Consider the following 19,939-nt stretch of genomic DNA (forward strand, 5'->3'; position numbering starts at 1 on the left):
AGGCCGAGGCAGGTGGATCACGAGGTCAAGAGATCGAGACCATCCTGGTCACCATGGTGAAACCCCATCTCTACTAAAAATACAAAAAATTAGCTGGACATAGCGGCGTGTGCCTGTAATCCCAGCTACTCAGGAGGCTGAGGCAGGAGAATTGCCTGAACCCAGGAGGCGGAGAGGTTGTGGTGAGCCGAGATCGCGCCATTGCACTCCAGCCTGGGTAACAAGAGCGAAACTCCGTCTCAAAAAAAAAAAAAAAAGAAAAAAAAATATTTTGGTATATTATTGTCTTTCAGTTTCATCATTTGTCCTGGGTAGAAGTGACTATGGAAGAGCTACTTTTGAGATCTCCTGTTTTTATGACAATGTTTATATTTGTTTTTTTTATTATCTCTCTAAGCTGCTTTTGTAGAGGCTACCTGTAGTAGATGATGGCATCGCACTGGAGTGAGGTCGAGAGTTCAGTTCATAGGTCAACTGATAATGTAAACTGAGTACAGTCAAAGTTATTCTTGAAATCACACATAAAATCCTTAAATCACCCTTAAAATATGAGGTACATAATTTTGCATCTATAATCCTATAGACGATTGTTATTATTTCTTCTAATTCTTTGCAGTTTAAATTTTATATGGCCCCCAAGTAGCTCTCTCCTTTCTTTCTTGAACAATGTTGACATTCCCTTTATCTCTCACTTGACTGACACCTGAATGATGTGATTTATTTATCTATATGTGGTCAGAAAAATCTCACCATTGATGTATTTTTTCCAGTAAATATTTTTATATTATAAATATCTTATATTTATATAAATATTTATAAATATTTTTAACTGGACCTGGCCATGTATTCATTTAATAGAATGCCTAACCTATATTTAAGTAAAAAGTCTTTAAAAAAATGTGTATAGGTGAATTTAAGTAACTTCAATGCATATATTGTATCATTCTACTGTATTTCCTGCTTTGCCCTTTTACTCTAGAAGCCTATAAGTATTAAACTCAGATTAACAATTTTTTATGGAAGGAAATTATTTATTCATTTATATAATACTAAGTATTAATATATAATACTAATATTAAGTGTGTATAAGACATTATTTTAGGCACTGGGATTATAGCGGTGAGACAAACTTCCTATTCTTACAGAGCCTACATTCTAGTGGGGAAAACTGAAAAAAAAAAAAATTCAGGTTATGTGTGCTATGAAGAGTCATAATTAGTATAGAAGGCCATAGAAGGTCCAGCTGTTTTAGGTAGGGGAGTCAGAGTTTCCTCTCCAAGGAGATGGCATTTGCACAGAGACCCGAATGAAGAGAAGGATGGGCATTTCCTCTGGAGGGCGGCAGCAGAGGAGGGTCGGATGTCCTCAGGCATCTTTTTCATTATGACCCTTGCTTCCTGTGACCAGTTACTGCCATCCTGTCTCAATGGCTTATGCAGTCAGCCATCCTCCCCATGGACGCAGCACAAGAGCTTGATGTTTAACGTAAGCACGAGTTCCATCGAATATGCAAAGGGCATTCATCATTCTGACCTCATTACTCATCACTTGCAAGTGACTGTGGTGTATATATGAAGTAGGTTAGGGCTGGCTTGACGTTGTCCCAATAGGTAATAATTACATATTTTAAACTAGGATTTATTCATTAGATCACCTCACATAACGGAAGTGAGAATGTGCATAGAATTTGATCGAACTTGTGCTTACTTGTAACACACTAAATATGTCTTACCTGATTTCATTAAGGGGTATTTTATTTATTTTTTACAGGAATCACTAGATTTGATCTACTTGGAGACTTTGGAAGGTTTAATTGGCTGGGAAATTTCTATATTGTGTTATCCTACAATTTGCTTTTTGCTATTGTGACAACATTGTGTCTGGTCCGAAAATTCACCTCTGCAGTTCGAGAAGAACTTTTCAAGGCCCTAGGTAATCCTGAGGTTCATGGGTATTTTTTCCCCTTTCTACTAAATAATAATTTTGACATTTGAGTTAATATTACATCTTCAGCAATTTAGTTTCCCAAATTTGTAAAACCTTGGAGGTCAGATTATTGATCCGTTACTTGCTATGATTTTGTGCAAAATTACTTCAGTAAGCCTTAGCTTCCTTATCTGTAATATAGTGATAACATTGTCTTCCTTTTAGGATTTTTGTGGAGATCAACTGAAATAATTCTTGTAAGGTACTTACCATAGTGCCTGGCAAATCGTAAGAACTCAGTAAATCTTAGCCCCTTTATTATGACGGTGGTGGTCATGGTGGTGGTGAGGTTGATGTGGCTTAGTTTTTGCTAACAATACCTTTTAGTTAAAGCTTTTTTTGAGGCTTTGGATTTTACAGGTCTTTGGCTGACCCATAATTCTGTTCAGTAAGCCAAATAATAATTCAAGATGAAAATGTTAGCATTCTTGGCATTGATATAATAGAAGAGAAGAGTTTTACTATTGTGTGTTCCACAAGTCACCCATATTGTAATGGTGTTAAAAACTCTAATAGGTTTATTAAAGGGTACAAATGTAACCCATGAATGTATTTTTTATGCTGATTTCCACATTAGTGCTAAACATATTTCAAGTTTTATACTTTAAGAATATCAGGACAATAAATTATCTTGGTTTGGGGGTGTGTGATTTTATGACAAAAGAAGGGAAAAGCAGTGACTTTTGTAGAAAAGTTTTTAAAAACCTTGACATTAGCACATTTACCTGAGTTGACATCATTTGAATGCTTGACTCCATATTGGGGCTTTTAGCTATTACAAAAGGCCACATATTGATGGATTCATTAAGGTCCAGTTTTCAAATAACTGAAAATATATGAGCAACAATAAAGCTTTTCACACCACCAGGCCTTTCCAGCCTTGATGTTTGAGCGGGTGACCTTTGGGAGTCAGAAAGGATTTCGGATGAGCTCTCCATGTGCGTTTTACTTTGAATATGCCTGGGACAGGGTGGCTCATGAAACACCGGTCTGACAGGAAAAAGCCACCGCTTGTTTCAGCTGACGCACCAGATAATTTATACAGTTTAATGCTTAGGCTTAATAAAACTGGTCCAACTTGAAGTGGAAATCAAACAGTCCTTTCTGTCAGATGCCTATCATTAAAACTTAATTTTTAAGCCTGTTACAGTATCAGCGAGATTAGTCAGCCGTGGTCTTAGATAAATTTCCAGTTTCCATTCACTAAGTGAGATGGTTGCAAATTAACTGCCTTAAGTTTAGCTTTTGAATTAGGTGTTCTGTACATCATTTTGCTAAGAAAGCCTTTATTACAGTAATAAAATATAACTTGATATAAAAGGCCTTATATGTATGTCAGTTCATTGACCATAGGAGACAGTAGAATTAGCAAGGTTGTATAAAACTACCTAATAGATTTACTTTTCTTCCCAAATGTTTTTCAGTATTCTTTGGGACAATTTATATGTAGAAAAAGAGTCTTATTAAGTATATGTAATGTTTGAATGACCTAAGATCCTACGAAGGATTTCACTGATTGTAAAGTAACTATCCCCTTTCTTTTCTTATCTTTTTTTTTGGTAGTTTTTTCCCCTTCTGCTGCTGTGCCCATTAATAATAATAGTATCTGTCTCAGAGATTAACTAACACATAGTAAATACTAGCAATTTGCCTGTGGTGATGGTGGTGATGATGGAGTTGTTTCTGGAGTTGTCTGTAGAAGAAAGACATCGGAGTTTTCCAGAATGCGTAATATATGCGACCCTCAAGTTTGAGATGTCAACTCTGTCCTAAAAGGGTGACTTCATTTCAGCTCCGTCAGTGAATACCTCCTGGATCCTCTGTCTTCACCCAGTCCCTTTTCTAACAGGCTTCGTTTTAGCACACTTCCTCAACTTCAACAGCTGTGGGTTCTTATTGTCATTCCTGGAACCACAACCATTTTTTTGTGTTGGATTGATTTCTTTGTTTTCTTCCTATTCAAACATGGAGAGGTTCAATTTTTACCTTTTCGTTCATTAAGATATGCAAGTGAAATTTTAAAATTTGGAGTGCTGTGTTGGTTTATGAGTGATGTAAAACTGTCTAACAGGTCAATTGCCATGTGAAATTTTAGGGAGAAAAATCTTTTCCAGGTAAGTTGTTGAGATGCCAAAAAGGTCTGTGCTTCATGAAAAGTATTTTCTCAGAATCTGCCCTGGCGAACTGCAGGACACAACATGATCATTTGGTCAGTAACAGACCACTTGCCTATAGGACAGTGGCCCCAGAAGATTATAATGGAGCTGAACAACTTCTGTCCCCTAGTGACCTGCTGGCTGTTGTAATGACATGGCACAATGTAACCTTTTCTAGGTTTAGATATTTTTAGATGCACAAATATTTACCATTGTGCCACAGTTGCCTACGGAATGCAGCACGGTAGCACGCTGTCTGGTTTGTGACTTAGGAGCAATCGGCCATGCCACACAGCCAGGCATGCCGTGGGCTGTGCCATCAGGGTGTGTGTAGGTGCTCTCTATGATGGTACACAATGACAAAATTGTCCGATGGCCCATTTCTCAGAATGTATTCCTGTTGGTCGGCAACACCTGACCATGTTCCTGTCTGTCATTGTATTTCATTTTTATTAAGGTGCTTGAAGCTCCAGTGCCATACAGCTCTTACATTTTCTTCTGCCGTTTCTCCCTGTGAGAGTGCAGTGTTGGTCTGTATATCACGTATATTATGTAAATAATTGTTATATGATAGAGCGAGAAATCAATGTAACTTTAAAAGATAGTGATAATTTTTTATTCTGTGAAATTCCTTTGAGTAGTGAGATATTATTTATGTTTCATTTATTCTTCTGTCATTTCTTTCTTTTTTGGTAATGTTGTCCATTCTTTTTTTTAATTACGTATGAATATTTTGGTGTGGCTTTCCCTACATTTTCCTGCATGTGTGTGTGTGTGTGTTATTTTACTTTATTTAAATTTTTTTGAGACAGGATCTCATTCTGTCACCCAGGCTGGAGTGCAGTGGTGTGATCATGGCTCACTGCAGTCACAACCTGCTGGGCTCAAGCGATTCTCCCACCTTGGCCTCCCAATGTGCTGGGATTATAGGCACGATCCCACTGTGACCAGCTAATTTTTCTGTTTTTCGTGAAGATGGAGTTTCACTGTGTTGCCCAGGCCTGTCTCAAACCCCTCAGCTTAAATGATCCTTCCACCTTGGCCTCCTAAAGTGCTGGGATTACAGGTGTGAGCCACCCCACCCAGCCTGTGTGTATGTATTTAAAAATGAAAGTGGGAACGGATCTGTCTTGGGTTGGGTTCCCAGAGAAGCACACTTTAGCTGGGAATACACTTGCCAGGAAGAGGTTTGTTAGCCGACTTAGGGAAAGGAAAGAGGAAGGGGCTGTGCAAAGAGAGAGCTGAGCTCCGAGGCGGTCACACTAGAAACCTCCGCTGGCCCCTGGGGACGCTGTGGCCACATTGACCCTTCAGAGCTCCAGTCAACAGAGAAGAAGGGGGCAGGCTTTTATGACTCTCGTGTGCTATCCTGGAAGGGGCAGGACTTCCGGCCCTGCAGCCGTCTTTGGCTTAGGCCATCCCCAAAGGGAGGTTGCCAGTAGAGAGAATAAATCTTTCATTCCTCAAGGGGGGTCTGGTCAGCACCTCAAAGCTTCCCAAATCCGACTTAGCTTTGCCAGTCTCCTCTGCCTCCTGCCCTAACCCTTCCCCAGCTGCTCTGCAATCTATCGTTTCTCACCGTTTTCTTAATTTTTTGCAGGGCTTCATAAACTTCACTTATCAAATACTTCAAGGGACTCAGAAACAGCCAAGCCTTCTGTAAATGGGCATCAGAAAGCACTGTGAGACGCACAGCCGGCGTCTTCTGCAACCGAGAGACTCGAGAGCTCCAGACTCGTGACATCCCTGTCCCGTGCGGAAGCATTTCCACTCCCACCTTGACTCCTCTTCAGAACCTAGACCTATCGGTGCCATTTTTTTTTTTCATAATCTACGAAGAACTTGGCCATGGCTGGTCTTTTTTAAATTTCCCTTTCCGATAGACCCTGTAGTTTTCAGTTAAACACGGATTCCTTAGACATACAGACAGCACATTCTTGTGTAGACATTTACTCATATTGGTAAATACAGTCATCCCTGTGAAAACACCATTTTCACCTGATACGACATTGTTAGAAAAGGCAAACTCTGGGACTTTCTAAAGATTTCCTTAAATCCCATCATATATTTTATGCAGAATGTAGATGCCTACCTGAAATGCATCCTTGGTACTAAGTGAAGGCTGTTCAGAAAATGCATTTTTCAAACGCGATAGGAACTGCTTGTAGATATCATGATTGCAGTGTGTGTGTTGGAATGGTAATGGTGGCAATTATGTTTTTTATTTCCTTAAAAGCAAAAGGCATAATTTCTGATTTCTGTTACAGAACGATATTGATTAGACTTTGAGCCAAGGGGAAAATACGAAATTCTTTTAAACCTGGAGCCTTAGAGAGCCACAGGACTATCTTCTGTTGTACAGTCTAATAAGCTATGGTAGGGAGTATCATGTAATCATAGTTGAATGACAGTTTATGTATATAATTCAGTATTACCTCTGATAACATAGTTGCCAGTGTTTAATACACTTGTAACTTGCATTTTTGCCTTATAGGCTCTATGTATACTCAGTTTTTTAAAGCATTTTTTTCAAAGATCACTTGATTCCCCATGCTTCTGTAATGCTTATGGAAATTACAAATGCCACGTGCTAGAAGCACCTTCTCTCCTCATAGTCCTCAGGCTTGGTTACTTTTGCATACGCCTTTTGAAGCCTCCAAGATTTTGCAGTTAACATCCAAAGTTCACAGCATCAGCATTCATGGTGGAAGAATAGTTTTGCCATATAACATGATCAATCAGTTATTAAATTGTAAATAATTTTTGGGATGGTTTCTTGGCTTATGTCTACTGAATAAAAACTATGAACTTACACTCTGTGTTAACCATCCACTAGGATAGAATACCGAAAACTCTGCATGCAAAATAGAAGATGGGCCCATTTGCACACAATTCATAGTTACGCAATCTATAGAAATATGTTCACATGCACTATGTGTATGAAATAGATTGTCTGTGTTCAGACAAAAGGAAAACTTTTTTTCAAATTGTTAAATGTAAAGGTTTTCTGGGAGAAATTTTTGAAAAACAAGCTGTCTATTTGACATCAGAAATTTCCACTTAAACCAAAATAAGAAACTTAAATCTGTATATTTATAAACTTCATTGAGTACACACACTCCCCCTCATTTATCCCTCCACATTTCCTTCCGAGCTTCACATCTATCTAAAATGCAGCTTGGTTTTAAAACAAAAGAACGTTCATTTTGTGATTCTAAACAATGTTCAGTAAATACCACCAGTAGAGTACTGGTGAATTTCTCAGCATAATATCGACATACCTAGAAAGTTAATAAAATTCAGCTCTTTTCCAATTTCATTGATAATTCTGCCTATTGGAGCATTAATTGCAGGGTCTAATTTTTAGTGAAACTTGGAATCCATACTTTGAGCAGACCAAGTCAAGGGAAGAACAGAAAGGAACTCAGGAGTAGAGTAATATCACTTTTAACTACCCACCGTCAGGGCACGTCCAAAGAGCTCCTAGATACTTGTAAAATGTCTGAAAATTTTTAAGTGAAATATTAAACTTTTCAATGTCTGTTGCAACTATTTGTTCATTTGGAAGTTTCTTTCCATCTGAGGACCTAAGCCAGTCTGGCGTTTGTAAGCCTAGTGCAGTGAATCACCAAGTTTTACACTTACTGGACGCGTCCTCACTGCTGTGGAAGCAAAGGACGCACATCAGGGGTGGAAGGGCAGTTTTTAACCTGGGGACTCAGAGGCCTTTTAGAACACGTACAGACTGTCACAGACGCGGACTGCCCTGGAATCACAGCTCCTCGAGGCGCTCCTAGTCACATGCCCAGGCATCTGCCTCTTGAGAGATTCACTCCAAATGCAGGTGCTTCCAGTGGGCCTAGGTTGGAGGCTGCTCTGTATGACAGACTCCAGAAATGGACGGCAGGATACGGAGGTCAAACACTCTGCGTCCTGGGAAGGACAGTCACCCTGGGGTCTTCATTCTCCTACGGTTCCTGTGCACCAGTGAAAGGAAGTAGATAGACCCTGGAAGGCCAGAGCTCCAAATGCTCAGAATCAGATTCACTCTGGAACTATACTTTTGTTTCTAACCAGTGACTGCATTAAATCAGGCAGTCCTTTTATTCTCTTTCCTTTAGTCTCTTAAAGGGCATTAGGCACTATGGTCCCTGAGTTGCTTGGGGAAACTTAGCAGATTATTATTGATTGGTTCTACAATACTTAAATAAATTATTTTACAATGATAAGTTTTCTGATTATAACATTTGTATTAATTTTTACTGATTTTCCAAGATACTTCTTAGATTTACTATTTATGTAGCTTTGTGTACATTCTCTGTAAACATAGACCTCTAAGACACTTCACGTGAAAATTGTACACACTCATCATACACTAATGTTAGCTCCTTAAATTGCCACACTCAGGTGCTGCTGCGTGGAGACGGATGGAGCCTCTGGCATTTTGGTCTCAGGCGCATTAAAGGCACGCGTGTGCCTGTTCTGGGCGGCAGCGTGGCCTCCCCACACTCTGCTGGTTGCCTGTGGCCCTCTCTGCAACCTCAGTGATGCCCTCATCTGCCAGGGACACAGGTTTTCATCGTTGGTAGGCCCTTACCTGCTTGTTTTGTGGGTAGCACATTATTTAATGCATAAAGGTAGAATTCTTACAAGCTTGTTTAAAAAATGTGAACATGGATACAGCACTGACTTTTTAAACTTGAAAAAACTGGTATAATGTTAATTTTTTTAAATAACATTTGGACATACTAGTTATTTTTGTTTACAGATTGTCTTGTTTACGAATTGTTAGTCTTTGCTTCTATGAGAACTTTCAGTGTGACTTTTAAAATGTCTTAGAAATTAAAGTTTTACAAAAAGTGATTTCCTATTTGGTTTACAAGCATGTCTATGTGGGGTTTGTGGTTTTGTTTTTTCCATCTTAAATGCCGTCATGGCTAAAACTGAAGGGTATTTATAGGCTACTTCCACTTCAGTTTTATAGAGGGCAGCAATTATTCTGATGAATGCTGAATTAAGGAAGAAATGGATATTTTCTTTCTCTGTTGTGGAGTTATTGGTAGATCAATTTCTTATAACCCAAAATGTAGTATCAGTAATTGACAGCATGTATTTTATTTAATTATTTGAATTATTTAGGCTTGTTTGATTTCTCTAATTTTTTTCCATAAAAGGACTGAGCAGCACTACTTCTGGTTTGGGCAGCTTCACCCAGAGTTCTTGGAGGAGTAAATGCTGTTAGCACCTGGTTAATTCACCGGCAGGTAGAAGCATATGCACCAGTGGCTTTCAACTTTTTGACCACAGTAAGAAGTAACCCATTACACACACACACACACACACACACTCACACACACATACGTTCTCTCCCTCTGTCTCTCTCAGATACATATAAGCAAAAATTTAACAAGACAGTACCCGTTTTTCCTATGTGTGCATGCTGGCATCTTCTGTTTTATTGTTATTTTTAAAAATAGTAGACACAGACCACTAAGTTATTTTCTGACCTCCTCATAGATGGTGAACCTCAGTTTGAAAAGCATACCTTTGGAATGTGGTTTGAAAGAAGAAATAATACAAAGACCTTTTTGGAGTATTTTTTTTTTTGGCTTTTGAATATTGTTTAGGTAAAAATTATTGCTATAAATGTCACTGATGCAAAAGTACTGTGTATGCAAATTACTTGTTGTAGTGTAGAAAATGTAGTATCAGTAGAAGTTCCTAAAATTCACAAATACAGGTTAAAAAATTTCCAGACTTGTGACTGATCCATATGTCTTGAAGGAGTATTAGGCAATAAACTTACCTTTTCAAAGAGAAGTTATTTAACTTCCAATTCTATGTTCTTTATTTAGGAACAGTTTTTTTCAAGGGTAAATATAATCAAATAGAAACTTCAGACAAAACCTCATTATTCTCAGATATGACTTTGGTGTTCTGCTGTAACTTCTAAAGGTGCTGCAGAAGTCAAGTTCATGGGCATAGATTGTGAACCGCAGGGTGGCCCCGTGTGAGTGGCTGTGGAGGACGGAGTGATGTAGAAGAATCTGAGTGTCTGAGTGTGAGGAGCGGGGAGTCAGGTGGGCTCTGAATCTGTGAACGGAAGTTTGATCAGTTACTGGAACCATTTTATGGCTGTCGTCATGTCTTCTCCTTTCCTTTGAAAAGCTGTTAGGAAATGAGGGAGTGCGCCTGCAAACCCTGACTCTTGAGAGCCAAGTGTAGGTGATGCTGCCGCAGCTGTTGATGCTGACTGCAGCTTTTCTTCACAGCATCTTGAAGTCGTCGCAGTGGTTCTGCGTGGACTCCACAGTGGAGTTAGAGGATGAAACGGCAAGTGGATGTTGTCTTCCTGCTCCGCGTTCACTTCCTTCCGTCTCAAGAGTGATTCACTTTTTCTTTTCTTTCTGTCTTGACTGTGGGATCTCATCAAAGACTTCGAAGTGGGCGTGGTGAGAGGGGCCTGGGGGGTGGGGTGGGGGCAAGTGCCCTGTCCTCCCACAGTCGCCCTCAGGACCGCCCCGTGAAGTGGAAAATACACACCTGCATTTGACAGATCAGGAGCGCCACACGGAAAGCTGCAGACGTTTGCAGGCAATGGTGGGCAGACGAACTGGCCAGGACAATCACAGTCCCAGTTTTTTTAGGTTTTAAACCTTTGTTTTAGGGTTTCAGTTTCTTTTTCATTCATGTACCTTACGATTGTATTACTTGGTTTATAAAGATTCGTGACAGGTGCACTCATTCTAGATTATAACCTTTGTTGTTAACAATGCCTCCAGTCCCACCCTTCTGTAAGAATTCTGTCTGGACTTAGTACTGATCTAATGATTTTCCTCAACACCGTATGCTGGGCTCTGATTCAGTGGATTTAAAGGCATAAAGGGATGTGTGAGAAGGCTTGAAAAGTGGCTGCATCTTGCAAGGTGACAGACAGGTGGGTTCCAGCCTGTTAAGGGAGGAATGGCCGCATTCCACAGGGACTGCTGTAGCTGGCGGGGAAGCCGCAGTGAGAGCTGCAGGCCAGCCTCCCTGCCTCCAAGTCCGCCCATGAATTCATGCTTCTGAAGGCCCCTCTCTTTCTTGGTCAGTGCCCCCATTTCCATAAAAGAGACCTGACGAGGCTGTGGTGTGATTGTATAAAAGCTTGCATTGCTTCATGACTGGACCTGACAATGTGTCATTATCTCCAAATTGTTCAGAGAAGCAGCTGCTTCATTCAGGTCCTTTTTATCATTCTGGGGTTGCAACTTGATGTCCTGAGCCTGCGATGGGCATGCCATTCCATGGCCACTTTTTGGTAAGAAAATTACCTGATTTTCTGTTAACTGCCACAAGATGCTCCATACCACCTCTCAGTACTTACGGGGTTTTCACGGCTCTCATCCTCGTGATGACCATTCCTGCCTCATCCCGCCGATTTTCCTGAGTATCTGTTGCCTGCAACTAACACTAATTCCTGCATCAGCAAAATACTGCACTTGGTTGCAAAGAATAGAAGTGGACTCTGCCATCATAAACAGGAAAGGCGTTTACGGGAGTGTGTGGGACGGCTCACAGATGCGGAGAAAGCCCGGGGAGAGGTGCTGGGCACAGCCCTAGGCACGACCTTTCCTGGGCTCTTCCCAGCACTCAGTGATCCACGTGGGACTGTCTGTCCAGATTGGGGTAGCAGAACTGGACTGCCCGGCCTCTGACACCTGCCGTGCTCTGCCTGTCACAGTATGGGGAGAGAAATGTAAGCTTGTGGAAAATTGAGGTTCTGTGATTCAATTTCCCTCTGCTATCTTATGATAAAAGTGCTCACTCATTGTTTAAAGCATTCTCCAAACTAGTCTCCAAAATTTGCGATGGTATACATCATTAAAAAATGTTAGAGCGACCAGTCGGTGCTGCACCCCACCCCGCAGCCGCGGCCGCCTACAGACTGCTGCTGACCGGCACAGCGAGAGCGCGTGGACCTGGAGAACCGCCTCAGCGGCTGGTACGCCGCCGACCTGAGCCTGGCAGACCACGAGGAGGCGAAGCGTGGTGGGCAGGCGCGGCGAGATGCTGGCTGTGAGTTTGACATCTGCTTCACCTCAGTGTGGAAGAGAGCGATCCGGACCCTCTGGACAGTGCTAGATGCCATTGATCAGATGTGGCTGCCAGTAGTGAGGACTTGGCACCTCAATGAGCGGCACTGTGGGGGTCTGACCGGTCTCTGTAAAGCATGGTGAGGCCCAGGGGAAGATATGGAGGCGCTCCTGTGATGTCCCGCCACCTCCGATGGAGCCCCACCATCCTTTCTACAGCAGCATCAGTAAGGATTGCAGGTATGCGGACCTCACGGAAGATCAGCCACCCTCCTGTGAGAGTCTGAAGGACACCACTGCTGGAGCTCTGCCCTTCTGGAATGAAGCAGTGGTTCCCCAGATCAAGGAGGGGAAACGGGTACTGACTGCAGCCCATGGCAACAGCCTCCGGGGCATTGTCAAGCATCCGGAGGGTCTCTCTGAAGAGGCTGTCATGGAGCCGAACCTGCCAACCGGTATTCCCATTGTCTATGAATTGGACAAGAATTTGAAACCCATCAAGCCCATGCAGTTCCTGGGGGATGAAGAGACCGTGCCTAAAGCCATGGAAGCTGTGGCTGCCCAGGGGGAGGCCAAGAAGTGAAGGCCAGCGGGCAGGCTGCTGTCCCCAGGAGCACCCTCCCTGCCTGCTGCGGCCCTCTACCCCTCCCTCCTGCGCGTGTCACACTGACCTCATCTGTAGGCATCTTGAGTTGTAGCTGCAGATGGGGACTGGTGGCTCCCATTTTCATTTTAGCCGTTTTGCCACCGGCACCCACTCCCTTCATACATTCTAGTCAGAATTGCACTTCCAGGGCACAGGATCTCAGTCCAAGCTGGAGAAAGGCTCCCCTTATCCAACAGAGTTGAAAGGTAGTGACGGGCTTTTCCAAGTGCTTTGTTTACTAAGGACTTGAAGGGAGGCACATGCTAAGCCGTGACCAATGAAGAGAAGCAAGAGAGCCTGTCTGCCCCCGGGAGTCAGTCGGCTGCTCGTTGGCAGTCAGGCCACTGCCTGGGGGCTCTGGTCATTCCAGTGGCAGATGAATGTAACCTGCATGGTGATGTGACGACTGTTTCCTCCCTGACCCCAGAGAAGCTGGCTCTAGAAGGCTGGGATGAATTCTGAATTTAGTTTAGGGGTTACATTTACTTTTATATAAAAAATGTATAGTATATATAAATAATACAAAACAATAACCCTTGTGGGGTTTCTTGTGGCGGCTGAAATAGTATCACATATGGTCACCAGAATATAAACCATTCCTCATACCAACGTGGGATCAGCTCCTTGACCTCTGAGGGGCAGGAGTGCTTCCTGCTGCGTTTCCGAGCCCCTCCCCACCTTGTTTTGTGGCAGTGAAATGCCTCTTGGTCCCGTCCAAGCGTCGCACTGATTTCTGAGTCACGTTCTAGTTGCTTGGCCCTGCCGCATGGCTCCAGTGTTCCTCTGAGCATGACTACTGAACCCTTCTCCCAGATGAGTATAATAAAGCAGCGATGTGCAATAAAAGTTAGAGCACATCCCAATATATGCAGATTCACTCATAAATTGTACGTTCCTATGTAGTTATATGTGTAAGTCACAAAACGTATCAGAGTACTTTTTCTAAGTGATGAGATGATGGAAATTGTCCTGTTTCTTCACCCAGTAGATGGCGGGTTCGGAGCCTGTGCCGCATGCACACCTGGCTGGCTTTTTCCCCTTGGGCTCAGCCTGCTGTTTCCTTGCCCCTCGTAGTTAACTGTGGCTGGAGCGCTGAGCGCCACTTCCAACAATGGCCTGGAAAATCCTCCTCCTCCTCCTCCTCCACCAGCAGTGAGAGGATTCACTAGGGGACTCTGGGGCAAAGGAGCCTTCATGCCACAAGACAAAAGGAGCCACGGTCACCGTGGCAGACCCTCAGCTTCACCCCACGGCTGACATGGGGCGGACACCTCAGAAACCACGTTGGTCTTCGGCAAGCCACTGAGATTTGGGGCTTTATCAGTTACTCGGCTAGGGGCAACCTAACTGATGAGACTGTCATTGTTTACTGCAAATAACCACGCTCCCAGTAGTCGTAAACCAGTGACGGAAACAATTCTTAGCCAGAAAGTTTCACTTTTTTTAGATGTATGAACTGAAAGTCTTTATTACTTTAAGACATTAAAATTTCTGATTTTTGACGTTGAATGCCACTGAATATTTTATTTTTATATTTTACTACACAAATACGGCAATTATTACAAAACAAATATTAGGAATGACAGGCTTTAAGATCCTTAAAATATTAATGGAAACATCTGGAACTTAAGCAGCGTTTTTAGTTCACTAGCTTCTCAGACACTAGTTATATCTTAACCTCCATTTTTAAAAGCAAGCCCATTTTTGCGCCATTCATTTATTTCAAGTGACTAAACTCATGAATTTGAAATTTACTTTTTAGAGACAAAAGACTAAAATTAGATGGGCTGTCAGCTTTTAAAATATACTTAGATTTCCTGCAACTCCCAATGGCTTACTTCTCTGGGGAACAGATGACATTGTAGAACTTCAGACAGAACCGTGCAGTTCAGCCACAATTGCGGTAAACTCTTGTCCCCAGCATTCTCTTGCTCTCCCTGAATATGAATTCAACATTCAAGAATTTTCTTCTGGTAGCAGGAGCGGCAGAGAGGACAGGCATGGAAAGGGGGCCCGTCTCCCACGGAGAACTCCTCCAGCGCGAGCAGACAGGCGTGGTGGAACACGTGTGAGCAGGACAGGAGGGCTGTCTGTCGGGAACGCTGGCCTGTGCCCCCGCGCTGACTGCCGCCAGGGGACAGAGGGGCCAGGCAGATGGAGCAGTCACGGGCCTCCCGGCGCAGAGCCTGCAGCACACGGGACAAGAGGCGGCCACACAGGTTAGTTTAGCACTAAGTGTAGCAGAAAGTTACTCAAACGGAAATGAGAACCGTGTGTCCCAAGACGTGTGTCTTCTAAGCATGCAAAAGTTTGATTCTGTGTTAATCACATGAATTTTAGATCACACTCTGTTACTCCCGGGAGACCTGGAGTGAGATAGATAGCAACCCACCTATGATAACGCAATTTTGAAACAAAAATATTTCCTAAAATGCTGAACATTGATAATACATAGTTCCTTTTAATTAAGTAATCAAGAGGACTGTTTTTCAAAACACTTGACTAGCTACCGAACTTTTCCAAATTTCCTAATTTTATGACTTTTAAAGTAAGCTTTCCCCACCTTGGCCTTTGAGTCATCTCAAGGTCGTTTTCGGCTGGAACTTTCCGGAAACCTCTGGGAAGGCGATCTGTTCCCTTCAGTGTTTTCACCATTCACAAAATAGCCTCATCCAACAAGAACTTCCAGAATTTCAAACCAAAGGCACCTTGGCCATCACCCTAAAGCCCCTGATGAAGGTCCTGCCACAGGTGCAGGGGCAGCCAGGGCAGAGGCTTCCCCGGGCCTGACACTCTTGGGCTCCCCAAAATGAGTCCTCGCCCTCCGCTGCCATGCGGCTCCCCACCGACTCGGGGGCTGCCCGCCCGAGCCTACCTGTTCTTGGATTTTTCCCCATTCCTCTTCTGTGATCTCATGGCTACATTTTTCTTCCAACTGCTGGAGAACACTTCGATTTACCGCCAAGCAGTGATCGATTTCTGCAAAGAGCTCTTCGATGTTGGTGTTGTATGAGCACAGGATGCGGTGACTGATTTCTGTGAACTGAGGGCAGAGGGAGAGGAGTGAGCTCGCACCCAAGCTTGGCGTTCGGTGTAGGCTGCCGGGAAGCGCTCTCGGGCCTGACCATGCGTTTTGCTAACCTTCCTCACCTGTGTCTTTGAATACTACTTTTTAAGGAAATAGACATGTTGTTATTTTACTTCACTGTAAATCCAGATCATCTGTCTGGACAGATTACTGCAAGAACCCCGATCTGACGGAGTTTGGAATGCACTGCCCCAAAATGAGGCACCTTGGCGCACTGAGTCTTTTAAGGAAAAAACATTCCTTCCCGAAGGGATTTGAGAAATGACAGCTGCAGGAGGGACCTCTCTCCCGTCCCCGAAGTGGGTCACAGGACTCTGCTGTGAGAGGTGCGCTCATCTCTGAAGATGGAGGTAGCCAGGAGGAGGCCGAGTGCACACGCCTTGCTGCGGTTCCCCACCGACCCCCCGACCCTCCTCGCTTACTCCCCACGACCTCCCTGTCTTCAACCAACCTAGAGGAGAAAGCGCTCGGGCCTCACTCCCCTTGTCCGGTCACGCCCACCCACAGCCTCCCCTTCTTCATTCAACCTAGTGGAGAAAGAGCGCTCGGGCCTCACTCTCTTCAGGGCTCTGCTGCCTTAGGAAGGCTTCCGTGTCTCACGAACTTACGAAGTCAATCTGTGTAATTTTCTCCTGTTAAGCGTTTTGTTTCATTTACAGGGTTCCAGCTGAGGAATCTAGAGGGTAGGGAAAAGCATGTATTTGTTTCCCTCCCCTGCTGCTTACTTGGTTGTGACCCTGGAACATTGGCAGGAGTACATTTGAAACGAAAGTTGAGAGAAAAATTCCAATTTTGCAGCACCGGCTCTGTCCAGCAGAAACGTACTGTGGGCTACGTATGTGATGTAAAAATGTCTGGGAGTTACATCAAGTTTTTTAAAGGTGAAAGTAATATTTTATTTGACCCAAGATATCCAAAATAGTATCACTTTAACGTTTATTAGTTGAATAGTCTTTTGGGTTTTCGGCATTTTTTGCTTTGTTTTGTGGAGACAGCATCTCGCTCTGTCACCCAGACTGGAGTGCAGTGATGCCATCAACACTCACTCAGCCTCGGCCTCCCGGGCTCAAGCGATCATACACTCGAAACGTCTGAGTCCTTACAGAGCAGCCACCGGTGTCGCCTGAGGCACGGAGAGGTAGCTCCTTCAGGGCCACACCAGCAGCTCCTTCTCAGGAAGTGCGAAGATGGAGGTAAAGCGAAGGAGAACAGGTGTGTAAAAGGCTGTGCCAGTGGCGACTCTCAGCCGTGCTTCCTGCCCGCTTGCCTGTCCTTTCAAGTGCAGAGCTGTGGCTCATCCAGAGATGGCATCTCCCATTCCCCCATGCCCAGGTGGGGCCACGTGAACCAGTTCTTCCAGATGGACATGGCTCGTGTGTCTTCTGGGTGCTCTCCAGGCACAGGGGGTGGCACAGCAGAAGGGCAGAGGGAGACAGTTCCTGAGCCCCAAGGCTGGCATGTTGCCTGCAAGCCAGGACACCTGAACTGCCATATGAGACCGAAGCTCCGACTTTCAGTCACGAAGTGTCCTGATATAGCCATTACATCTGCTTCATGGAACTGGGATTGAAGCACAAAGAAGGATGAAATGACCACGGCCTGGGGAGGGGGTGGATCTCGCACATTTAGATGTGTGATGGAGAAAATGCATTTTGGACGGTACCTGACCGTTCAGGTTTCAAACATGCTAGTCAACTGGAGACCGGATGTTCACTTTTTCTTCGATTCATGTGGAGCCACCTGGCAGAATGTTGTGTGTATTTAAGTCACCAGACTTCAGAAGGTGTCTTCGAGGACAGAGCTCTCTTCCAGTTCACTCCCTTCTGCAGAAAGATCCTGAGACAGCGCGGCGTTGAGTGCTGTGGAGACTGAACTGCCTTTGTCCCAGGGATGTTAGAAGAATGAGTATTGGCTTCAAGGATGAGAGGTCGTTTTTCAGTAAAGAACATTCTGTGAACACAGCAGGCGGTCCACAAGGGCTGGGGTTTGAATGAAGTGGGTGGCTGAGGATCTTCCAGGCACCTGTGTTTTGGGATTAGCCGTACTTGGAAGCCTGGTGGAAGCTGCTTTTCTATTTATGAGTCAAATTCTCTTTCACTCTGAATGTAATTATAATTGCCAAGCAGCTGTATCTTAATTTATGGTCTTCAATTGGTAATGTTTCCTAAGGCTTTAATTTCAATTTTCTTTGTTCCTTGGCCTTGCAAATATCTAATAATATCTAAATAAATTATTGAAAGTAGATGATTTCTCTATACTTTGTAAAAGGAAAAACTACTTGGAAACAATTACCTCTAACTGATACCTTGTAATTCAGGTTTTCTATAAATTGTGTGTGTGTGTGTGTTTTTTTAAGTGTGAGATACTTTCCACATATGCCTGAAAAGCAAGCTCTTTTCTTCCTCCAAAATTATACCTCAGGAAGAGGGTCACATTCCAGTCCACACCTTATGAAGTGTTTCAAGTTATGAGGTATGTTCTGAGATTAGTTTTGAACATAAAAATACTATGGAATGACTGATCAATTGAATGAAATGACCAATATGATCCAGCTGTTTATTCTCAAAGGGAGGCCCAGACCCGCAGCCTCAGCTCCTGGGAATCTGTGAGAAAAGCCCAGCTTCAGACCTCGCCCCAGGCCTGCTGAAGCCACAGGCCGGGGGACGCCTGCAATCTGTGTTTTACAAGCCCTCCAGGTGATTCTGAGACCCATGCAGATTTAAGAATGACAGTCATCGAAGTTACCCATGACATTTTTTAAATATGCAAAGTTACTTAACACAGCATTAGTTATCATTCCTGGGGTATCACCTCCCAGCTCCAAGCAGTGGGTATCACTGTGAGCAAGCTTTCAGAAGCCACTTGAGAGAGGAACAGAATGAGCATGCAAGCCACATATAAATACCTGTGTATATTTATATGCATTCGCGTTATAGTATCACCTGTGCGTGCATATGATCGATTACACGTGAGTGTCTCTCTCTCTACAAGACACCTGGAAGAGTCCCAACTGTCCTGATGTTATATGAGTGAGTCACTGGTGGCTCAAGATAAACTTCCAAGGACAGCACCATTAGGACTTTTCAAAGTACATTTTCGTTCAAACACTTGAGATGGAAATAGAGCTCATACGCTCCGAACAACTGTTGGGTGACTCGTAAGTGGCCCTGTTGATGACAGAGACCCTGAGGTCCAATTCTGATGTCACCTCCAGGCCGCCTCCTGCCTTAGTCCCTGTGGTATACAAGTTCTATCTCCTTCATTAGAATGTCAGTTCTTGGGGCCAGGAGTGTGTTCGTAACGCTGATAATACCTTCCAGCGTTTTGCTTGTTTCTGTTTTTGAGATGGAGTCTCGCTCTGTCGCCCAGGCTGGAGTGCAATGGTGCCATCTCAGCTCACTGCAACCTCTACCTCCCAGGTTCAAGCGATTCTCCTGCCTCTGCCTCCTGAGTAGCTAGGATTACAGGTGTGTGCCACCATGCCTGGCTAATTTTTGTATTTTTAGTAGAGACGAGGTTTTACCATGTTGGTCAGGCTGGTTTCGAACTCCTGACCACATGATCCTCCCACCTCTGCCTCCTAAAGTGCTGGGATTACAGGTGTGAGCCACCGGCCCCGCACCATCCAGTGTTTCTGAAGGGTTTTGCATCTGTCATTATGTCCCACTTTGAAACCCTCTCAAGAGCTCAGTACATGCACTGACCACACTAGGCACTTACTGAAAAAAACAGACTTGCCAATTTTGCACATATACCAAATAAATCTCAGCAAGGGCGGCCCTTCACACTTACTGCTCCAGTCTTAACGGTAACTGGTAATATAGCAAGAAAGAAAACAACTCCTTAGGATATGTGAATGCAGTAAGAATCACAAACGAATTCCAAACTCCTGTGTTCGATCCTGCAGGTGCAAATCTGCCTTTGCTCACATTCCACAAGTTTTGATAGGTACTTTCGCTATTAATTCTAAGGTTTTTTTCTAATTTCC

General features: G+C 43.7%; 2 protein-coding genes and 1 pseudogene across 14 annotated transcripts in view; 2 read left to right on the top strand and 1 right to left on the bottom strand.

Moving 5' to 3' along the window:
• The window catches only part of LMBR1 (limb development membrane protein 1), a 196,144-nt gene extending 187,139 nt beyond the window's left edge, over positions 1-9,005 (top strand). For all 5 annotated transcript variants that reach the window (XM_074378846.1, XM_039472781.2, XM_039472784.2 and 2 more), the window contains 2 exons: positions 1,771-1,932; positions 5,743-9,005. In XM_074378846.1, coding sequence (XP_074234947.1) covers positions 1,771-1,932; positions 5,743-5,828 — 248 coding nt within the window. In that variant the 3' untranslated portion in view covers positions 5,829-9,005. The remainder of the gene's footprint in view (positions 1-1,770; positions 1,933-5,742) is intronic.
• A 1,628-nt stretch (positions 9,006-10,633) lies between these two features.
• On the top strand, positions 10,634-14,291 carry LOC141579997 (phosphoglycerate mutase 1 pseudogene; annotated as a pseudogene).
• Positions 14,292-14,352: 61 nt separating this feature from the next.
• Positions 14,353-19,939, bottom strand: part of RNF32 (ring finger protein 32) — a 62,090-nt gene continuing 56,503 nt past the window's right edge. For 8 of the 9 annotated variants that reach the window (XM_074378849.1, XM_010329571.3, XM_074378853.1 and 5 more), the window contains 2 exons: positions 15,739-15,906; positions 14,353-15,049 (listed from right to left, as the gene is read on the bottom strand). In XM_074378849.1, coding sequence (XP_074234950.1) covers positions 14,813-15,049; positions 15,739-15,906 — 405 coding nt within the window. In that variant the 3' untranslated portion in view covers positions 14,353-14,812. Of the gene's footprint in view, positions 15,050-15,074; positions 15,180-15,738; positions 15,907-19,939 lie in introns of those variants that run through there. The other variant, XM_074378855.1, reaches the window with a different exon arrangement.

The sequence above is a fragment of the Saimiri boliviensis genome, chromosome 10, assembly GCF_048565385.1.
Source record: "Saimiri boliviensis isolate mSaiBol1 chromosome 10, mSaiBol1.pri, whole genome shotgun sequence".
Lineage (NCBI taxonomy): Eukaryota > Metazoa > Chordata > Mammalia > Primates > Cebidae > Saimiri > Saimiri boliviensis.